The sequence below is a fragment of the Dryobates pubescens genome, chromosome 12 (genome assembly GCF_014839835.1).
Source record: "Dryobates pubescens isolate bDryPub1 chromosome 12, bDryPub1.pri, whole genome shotgun sequence".
Classification (NCBI taxonomy): Eukaryota; Metazoa; Chordata; class Aves; order Piciformes; family Picidae; genus Dryobates; species Dryobates pubescens.
This window is the reverse complement of record NC_071623.1, coordinates 13124230-13133779: the sequence shown is the minus strand read 5'-3', so window position 1 is coordinate 13133779 and position 9550 is coordinate 13124230. Positions and strand designations below refer to the sequence as shown.

Below are 9550 nucleotides of genomic sequence, written 5' to 3'. Positions count from 1 at the left end.
TGCAGCTTGTGGTGAAGACTATGTTGAGGCAAGCTACTCCCCCTGCAGCCTATGGAGGTTAACAATGGAGCAGATATCCACCTGCAGCCCATGGAGGACCCCATGATGGAGTAAACAGATACACTCAAAGGAAGCTATGACCCTGTGGGAAGCCCATGCTGGAGCAGGTTTGCTAACAAGATGTGACCCTGTGAGGGACCCATGATGGAGCAGTCTGTTACTGAAGAACAGATTTCCATGGAAGGGGCCCACGCTGGAGCAATTTGTGAAGAACTGAAGAAATTGTGAAGGTCTCACATTGGAGATGTTCATGGAGAACTGTCTCCCATGGGAGAGACCCCACACTGAAGAGGGAAAAAGTGTAGAGAGTCCTTCCCCTGAGGAAGAAGGAGCAGCAGAGATAATGCACAATGAACTGACTGGAATCCCCATTCCTTGTTCTGCAGTGCTGCAGGGGATGAGGTAGAGAATTCAGAAGTAAAATTGAGCCTAGGAAGAAGGGAGAGGTGGGGAGAAAGTGTTTTAAGATCTAATTTTATTTCTCATTATCGTGCTCTAATTTGATTCATAATAAGTTACACTAAACTCCTCAAGTCTGTTTTGTCCATGATGGTGGATAAGAATATTTCTGTATTACTTTAATGTGAAAATTAAGGAATAACCAAAAGTAAGATATATAATGAACTTGAGACTTTTTGGCACAAGTCTGTATAAAGTTTCAAAGGTTTCTCATTATGTGGATCAGATATTGCAGACACTGCAGACATGGAGCTTCCCACTGACAAACAGGGGTGCTATTGCCCTGCTTTGGTTTTGTGTAGACTGTGCCTGCACGTCTGGAAGAAATATTAGGCCATTTTTGTTTCAGCTTAATCCATCTTTGCTGTAAGAAACCTAGAGCCGAAGGAGCATCCATTTCTATTACTCTTCACCGTCCCAGGCGGCTGTTGGGAGAGGGACTCACAGCAGGGAAACACAGCAAGTGAACGAAAAGGACCGTGGTGGACAAGCCTGAACCCCACGGGGGCCATCGGTCCACGAATCTCTTTACTCGTTAATGCAGCCCAATGGGATATGGCCTTTTCCAAAAAACGAACGGGTCTGGGGATTTTCTTTCTCTACAGCTCCTGCCCGACCTGATGCCCATGAAATAGCGGTCCTTCACCTACTCCCATAGCTCTGCCTACCAGGACCCCTGCACCTGCCGAGGAAGCAGTGTGTGAGGGTGTAGAAGGGCAGACTCAGCACTTGGGGACAATACGCTGCCGTTTTGAGTTAAAACACCCTTCCTTCGGGCAACCAGACTGCGCTGCCGGAGACACGCAGACGCCACCGGCTCGCCTGCCGAGCCGAGCCGCTCGTCCCGCCTCTATCCCGCTTCTCCTCTTTCGATTGGTCGGTTTGGGAGAGCCGCTCTTTTGCTTCCAATCAGCACCATGCGTCCGTTGCCAAGCGACCGTTTCCAGGCGCTGGCCGCCTGGGCAAAGCGACAGCCATGGCGTGTGGGTGGCGGGATGTAGCCGGAGTGCGAATCGCCCCGGCCCAACTGTGCTTCAGGGACGCGGTGCCAGGGGGCCGCTACCGCGCCGCGCTCAGCGTCCAGAACCTGCGGGTGGAGAGCTGTCGTCTCCAGCTGTTGCCGCCGTCCCGGCCCCAGGTGAGGGGTGGTCGGGAGGGAAACCTCTGCCCCCGTGGCCCGTGCTGGCGGGTGTCACGCTGCCGGGCTCTGTGCTTCCACAAGTCAGCTGCCGGCTCTGTGGGTGTTTGTCCAGCGGCTCGCACCGCTCCGGAGCGCGTGAATAACGGTAGTGCCTCGTGCGAACACCCAGGCCCGAGTCCCGTGGGTCTGTATCCTTCCTTCCTGGGCTTGCCCTGAGGTACGCAGCCCACTCACTTTGTGCTTACCAGGCCTTCCTTGAGATGCAGAACATTGCCAAAGGAGAAATGCATCTCGAGGTGCTTTCATTTTCCGCGGTTTTGTCGGGTGATGTCTGTTCATGGGTTTTTGTCCTGTGCCAGAGACTGCTTGGGCAGGTGTGAATGTTTGTCTGCATTCAGCTACTGCGAATGGAAAATACTACCACGGATCCTTCAGCAGCTTATGAGACTGACTGGAATTTCCCAGTGCATTGGAAATTAATTTTAAGTAGTTGAGTAACTGGATACATTGGGAAGAATAAGACACAGTTCTTAAAGCCAAAGTTGTCTGACAGTTCTGAAGGAGGTAGCCAGTCCTGGTTTATCACCTTCTTGTGGGGACATGTAGGTCTCTTTTCCGTGATACTTGAAAAATGTTCTCACATGCAGCTTCAAATGAGGCTGTTCATCTGATTAGTTCCTGAAAAATCATTGTTTAACCATTTTTTTTTTTAAGGCAAATGCAGCTTTCCAACCAGTCTATTCTTTAACATGTAAATTATGTTGGTCCAGCAAAATCCATCTGTGGTTAGTAGTTTTATATTGGCCTTTCATCTAGCTTGTTTATTATCTGCTAATTATGTCAAAATTAGGATCAAAGGGCTGAACAGAAGCTGATGTTGCTTTGTGTTCACAGGGGCTTAAACTACAAATAAGTATGTTCCAGGTTAGTCATCAAAATGTTTACCAGATAGTTGGAAGTACCTTGAAGAATTTCACTAAATAGCCAGCCTTTCTGTTTCAGGGCAAGAGTGACCATCCCTCTGTATGCATTTTACACCCCTGCCTAAAATTTGTTAATTTGTGTGCTGTAGACGGCTGTCACTGCACTGTAACAGGAGACTTTTGGAATTAATTTGACACTGTTGAGAGTGCCTGATTTGGTAGGGCTGTGCTGAGTCTGTTTTATTAATTTCCATCAGCCTTATCAATTTTTCAGGTGCTTCAGAAGTGAAGTGGCAGAGTCAATTATAGAAAAGATTATTCAATCATAACTTAGTGAGGTTTTACCTCTGTACCTTATGCTTTTTGCCAAGTATTTTAATGCTATTGTGCTAATCAGTATTAGAGTTAGAGGAAAATATTCCACTTCACATGCTCAGTTCCAGGAAGGTGTGTTTTGTTGCCCTTTTCCATTCTCAAACCTGACGCTACTATCTAAGGTTACATGACTCTGAAGTGTATGATTCATCTGTAAATTTTCTGAGGCATTACATTAACAGAGCACAAGAACTGAAAAATAACCTTCCTTGAGCTGTCATAGTGCACGGCCAAGAAATGCCTTTCAAGGAATTTAGCTCATAAAGCATTTCTCCTTAAGTATCACTAAAAGTTCATAGTACCCTATGTTCCTTTTCCCTTGTATAGAATGAATATGCCTGTCTGATTAATTCTCGTTAGAGAAGAGGTGAATTTTGCATGCTTTAGAATTAAAGCATGTCTGCTTTTACAAAATCAAGTCATGATGTATGTTACATAAGGAATCTCCTTTAGCTGAGAGTTTATAATACTAAGAAAATTTTGAAGGAACAGAAGAAGATGCTTAGACAACAGAATCAACAAGAAGTAAAGTAGATGTTTGCATATTTTGGACACAAATTAGAAAACTGAAAGAATATTGGAGTGACTCTCATTTAGAAATAAACATGAATTAAACTGGACATAAAGAGCAGAAAAGTATTGCACATAGTGCTGTGAACCGTAAGGAGAATGAAACACAGAAGAAGCTCTAGAACATGCTGTGAGGGTTTCCTAAGAATGTGGGAACGACTGGACTTCCCACTCCATGCTGCTATGTTACTTTTATCTTCTGTTCAAAGAAAGATGTGCAGACAATGTTGGGTACAAGCATCTGTATTATTCTCTCTCATTTGACCCCCAAAACTGGAGGTATCAAGGGCCTTTCAAGCAGATTTTCAATGTACAGTGAGACTTTCTACTGACAACAGCTGATTGTTAGTCAGACCCGGGGAAAACTCTTATGCTGTCTCCTTTTATTGCTGCTTTGGACTGAGAATTAAGCCTTGTTACTTTCTCAAGTGCTAGAAGGATTCTGTATTGGCTAATAGCTGACTTAATATCATGTTGCTTCAGAAGGCATATTGGTAGGAAAAACTTAGAGCTCTCTTGGAGAGGCTACAAATGGTATTTTGTTAAACCAATTTGTCTGTGTCATTTGCTTAGTATTAATTGTTTTTTACTGTAAAAAGTCAATCACCTTCAGTAAATAGGAAGAGAAATTTCATAAAATCCTGCAGATCTTCAAGTTGGTTGTGAATGCTAAGTCAATCTGTGTATTCTTCTGAAAATGCACCACATGTTCTTAGTCTAGAAATGTTTGACAACTTAAAAATGTATTTATGTGTTTGGGTTTTTTGTTTGTTTATTTTGTTTGTTTTGGTTTGGGGTTTTTTGTTTGTTTTTAATTGCAGTTTAAATTGATTGTGGAAAATCCACGAAACCCTATTGCATCTGGACTTCAAGTTACAGCTTTTGTGGAATATTTTCCTGAGACTGAAGAAGATCTTCAAGACAGACTACGTCTTTTAATAGAAGATGACTTCATTGATATTCCTCTGCTTGGGTATGATGGCCAAAAGTTTGTATGTTGCTGTTACTACTTGCAGTTTAACCTTGTTGAAGGTTTGCTAATGTGTGTCTATTATGGCTGTGTAATTAATCTGCCAGCTGGCTTGGGGAAAAAAAAGTTTACTTACAAAAATAAGATTGGTGGGTTCTTCTGTCCTTTTAAATTTTGTTTGTTTGTTTGTTTTGGTTTTATTTTGTGTTTAGTTTTGGTTTGGTTTGTTTTTGTTTTTCCAGAGCAACAGCTAGTTAAATCAATTGGGTGATAAATCAAAGGATGATAGCCTTCTAAGATCCTAGAAAGAGTTCAGGATTCTTTTGCTTAATTGCAAGTTGGTTGTGATAATGTTGAATTCTGCATCAACATTAGACAAGTTAACATCTACTCTTAATGTTTTCATTGCTTACTGAACTACTTATATGAGGGATTTTATAGTAATTTTCCATGTTAACAAAACTGGATGCTCGTGAAACCTACGTTGCTTATCTCTAAATATACAGTGTGTGTTTTAGACTATGGGGGTTGTGCTGCCATTGAGTGCGACTTAGGCTGGAGAGTTGGGCAGGGAGAAATTTAATGGAATTCAACAAGGGCAAGTGTAGAGTCTTGCACCTGGGAAAGAACAACCCCATATGTCAGTGTAGGTTGGGGACTGACCTGTTGGAGAGCCATGAAGGGGAAAAGGACTTGGGGGTCTTAGTGGATAGAAGATTGACCATGAGTCAGAAATGTGCTCTTGTGGCCTAGAAGGCCAGTGCCATTCTGAGGTGTATTAGAAGGGGTGTGGTTAGTAGGTTGAGAGGGTTCTCCTTCCCCTGTACTCTGCCCTGGTGAGGCCATATCTGGAATATTGTGTCCAGTTCTGGGCCACTCAGTTCAAGAAGGACCTCAGGGAACTGCTTAAAACAGTCCAGCACAGAGCCACAGAAATGATTAAGGGAGTGGAACATCTTCCTTATGAGGAGAGACTGAGGGGGCTGGGGCTCTTTAGCTTGGAGAAGAGGAGACTAAGGGGTGACCTCATTAATGTTTATAAATATGTAAAGGGTGAGTGACAAGAGGATGGAGTCAGGCTCTGCTCAGTGATGCCCCATGACAGGACAAGGGGCAATGGGTGGAAATTGAGGCATAGGAAGTTCCATGGAAACATGAGGAAAATTTTTTTGCCCTGGAGGGTGACAGAAGACTGGAACAGGCTGCCCAGGGTGGTTGCGGAATCTCCCTCTCTGGAGATATTCAAAATGTGCCTGTGTGTGTTCCTGTGTGATCTGGTCTAGGTGATCCTGCTCTGTCAGGGGGGCTGGACTGGATGATCTTTGGAAGTCCCTTCCAATCCCTAACATTCTGTGGTGACTTTCTTCCACTGCAGTGCTTAACCAAATTACTTTCTGTAAAAAAATAAACCCTAAGGTATTTTCAAGTTTTGGGAAAATAAATGATGTCTTTTCTCTGCAGATTAATCCCATGCTGCTTTCTGGAAATTGAGTCAGAGATTAATTTTGGTGCAGTGATTGCAAACAGTAAAATAATTAGTAAAGAAATTAGTATTGCTAACCGTGGATCATCTCCAGGTAAATATCTAGTATGCATTAAATGATACAAATGTTTTATTTTCTTGGAAAATGTAATTTTAAGTAAGTTTTAAGTAAATTTTACTTCAGTAGCCAATAGAAATTGACTGAAGTTCTGGGTTATGAAGATTATGAGGATTGCAGCTAAAGGTGGTATAAATGGCCCATTGCTTCTGTTTCCACTTGGGGAAGAAAAAATAATTTAGCTCTTTGCCAAATTATAGAAATGTTCTGCTTTTGAGTCCCATCTGAAAGATGTAAAAATAACAGTTGCTCACTGGCTTACTATTCCCCACACAAAGAGTAGCAAATCAAGTCTGCTCTTGCTTTTTTCTCTTTATTAAAGATTTTGTGATCCCAGTAGGTGTCTATTAAAACTACTACACACTCTGTGTACTTTCAGAGCTGAATCTTCAGGATAGGAGTTGAACCATGTTTGTTACAAAAAGATAACGAGGGGGTCTTTTGTCTTGATATTATAGTTTTTGAAATGCTACAGGTTTCAAACCATGCTCATCTTTAAACTTCTGTGAGAGACCCTTTCAATAAGAAACATGGAGAATGGAGCTTAGGCATGCTTATATGCTCCAAGTATCCCATCTGACTGCCTTTTCTGTTGGACAGTACTGCAGACACCTTTCTCCAGAAGTAGTGTGTCAACTGTAATGAGTTTTAAGGAACAAATTTTAGGCAGTTAATTATTCCTCACTTGTACAGCTGTTTATTGTGCCACAAGCTATCCTTATTTATATTGGGCCAAGGCTGTGTGAGTATTAGCTTCACAGATTTCTAAAAGAAATATTGCATTCAGAGAAACTACATGATTGCAGAAACACGGAGATAGGTTGCAATACATAAATTAAAAAAAAGGATGTCTGGTTAGAACACAATTTTTATTCTATTTATTTATTTAGTTGCAGGTTTTTTCCTCCAAAAAGCAAAGTTGTTTTTTTCTAGTGAGCTCAACTTGAAGATGTAATATTCAGTTTGTTTAATCAACTCTTACTCGTACATACCAAGTTCTTTGAGGATTTTCTGATGAAATAATAATACTAAAAAGAAATGACCTACATTAAGTATGCATGTACAACTTATTTGCACAATGTGAAATTTCTTGTTTTGTGTAGAAGCTGTTTCTAGTTGCAAACTCTGCTGCATTATACACGGACACAGGGAAAATGAGAATGAAAGAGATGGACAGTGGAGAATGTAATTAGGATAGACAGAATAAGAGTTACCGAATCTATATTTCTATAGTCTCTGTAAAGTGTAATAAGGAGGATTGCACTAAGAGGCAGCACGTAAACTGTACCAGTAGGAAGTGCTGTATTCTAGCCTGTGACTCAAGATTTCATCTCACTTGTCATCCCATGCACACAATGAGTCCTTTGTTCCTGTTTCTGATCTCCTATCAGAGATTATTTGTCATCTGAGGTCAAACAGTGCTTTTATTTTATTTCTAAAATATTTGAAACAATTTCTTGCTGTGTTACAGTGTCAGATAATTAGTGGTGCTCTTTAAGTATACAGTACACTTTTTTACATTAAAAATAAATAAATTATAGCCTAGAAATATTCACTGTTCTCTTCTGCAATATACTAAAATACATACCAAACAATGAAGACTCTTGTTCCCTGCAGTATGCACTTGGCTTTCTAGTTGTGTTTGTTGCCTAGAGCTGTGTATAAAATAGCCCACAATTCACAAAATTTTGCTTACAATTGCTGTATGATAGAGACACTTCTGTTTGGAATGTGAATACCTTTTCTGTTACAATCACAACTTGCCTAGTGTCATTGGGTATGTGAGTCTGCTAAGTAAAGAAATCCTGGAAGTAACGATCTACTCTGTTGGAAATAATTTTGAGAAAGACTAACTCCATTTCCCCTTTTAATAGGAAAATGTATGGCTTGTGAATTTCTATGTTATGTGTCTTACAATGCCAAATGTGCGAGAGAAGAACTTAAATCTGTAACTTCATGCTGTGTAACATTCTGTTTTTATTATTCTTGTAGGTAGATTTAAAGTATCATATGAAGGGGTTGTCCCACTTAATGTAGAACCTACCAGTGGAGTTGTAGAGCCAAAATCTGTAAAGATGGTTAAAGTGGATATCTGCACAGATGTACCCAGAATCATCAAAGAGGTGTTAAAGTGAGTGCATGACTGGAGGAATCCAGCTCTCTAAATGAAAATGTTATCAGTTAGTAATTCTAGTCATTATTATGAAATATTGTCTAAAATAGGTAAATTCCTAGGTGTCAGTTTTGTCTTTCACACTTATTTTTGTTGACTTGATTATCTCCACAGAACAATGATGCATTAATTGTATACCTGGCTATCTTATTAAAGATCTCTCATAAATTGTAATGGTGTGAAATCACAGAATGTTAGGGGCTGGAAGGGACCTCCAAAGATCATCTAATCCAATCTAATCCAATCCCCGTGCCAGAGCAGGATCACCTAGAGTGGGTCACACAGGGACATGTCCAGGTGGGTTTTGAATGTCCCACAGCCTCTTTGGGCATCCCATTTCAGTGTTTTGTTACCCTCACAGTAAAAAAGGTTTTCTTTTTGTTCATGTGGAACCTCCTATGCTCCAGCTCTCACCCACTGCCCCTTGTCCTATCATTGGACATCACTGACAAGAGCCTGGCTCCATCCTCCTGACATTCACCCTTCACATATTTATAAATACAGATGAGGTTATCCCTCAGTCTTCTCCAAGCTAAAGAGACCCAGCTCCCTCAGCCTTTCCTCGTAAAGGATGTTTGCATCCTTCTCTGTATACAACTAAGCAAGAGCTTTTGGTATCTTTCTACATGTGTACCTTAATTATTTCAGTTGCTGTACTTTGTTATTTTTCTTTTGGCGTTGTGTTTCAGGAGTCTCAGAAACATTATGATGTCCTTTGTTTCTTAGTTTAAATGGAGGAATTTATTTGCAACCATTAAATCTTCCAAGAACTGATTATTTTTTTAAATGCCTACCTTATCTCTCTTCAAATGGTGAATATTGTCTTTTTAGGAAATGCCAGAATGTAGAGGTGAATACCAATCTGAAAAGTCCTTTTAAATCCTGTTCCCTTACACTAGTTAACAGGATGTAGTTGAGGTTTTTTGAGGGGGTTGGGCTGTTTCCTGGTTTGCTTTTAGGTTATTAAGGTGCATGACTTAAAGTTCTGTTATTCCTGTTCATGTTTTTTGTAGGTTGTTTTATCCTTCACTCACTTTCTGCCTTAAATTTTACATGATTCTGTCAGTGAATTTTACATTTCTTATTAGTCATTGCTATATGCTTTGGACTAAAAGAAATCTTGAGTTTCCTTGTCAAGCCTGACACGAATATATAAATATGTGTGTACAGGTGTGCATGTGTCTCTCTGTATTTGACTTGGAGAAATAGTACAGTTTTGATGAAAACACCCTAGTTATTTTTCTTTGCCTTGTCCTCTAAGCATTGACATTTTATGAG

The 9550-nt window shown here is 40.7% G+C and overlaps 1 protein-coding gene across 1 annotated transcript in view; it reads left to right on the top strand.

Moving 5' to 3' along the window:
- The first annotated feature begins 609 nt into the window (after positions 1–609).
- Positions 610–9550, top strand: part of CFAP47 (cilia and flagella associated protein 47) — a 275659-nt gene continuing 266718 nt past the window's right edge. The window contains 5 exon segments of the mRNA XM_054165734.1: positions 610–630; positions 1304–1657; positions 4350–4500; positions 5950–6075; positions 8092–8230. Of these exon segments, the coding sequence (XP_054021709.1) occupies positions 610–630; positions 1304–1657; positions 4350–4500; positions 5950–6075; positions 8092–8230 (791 nt within the window).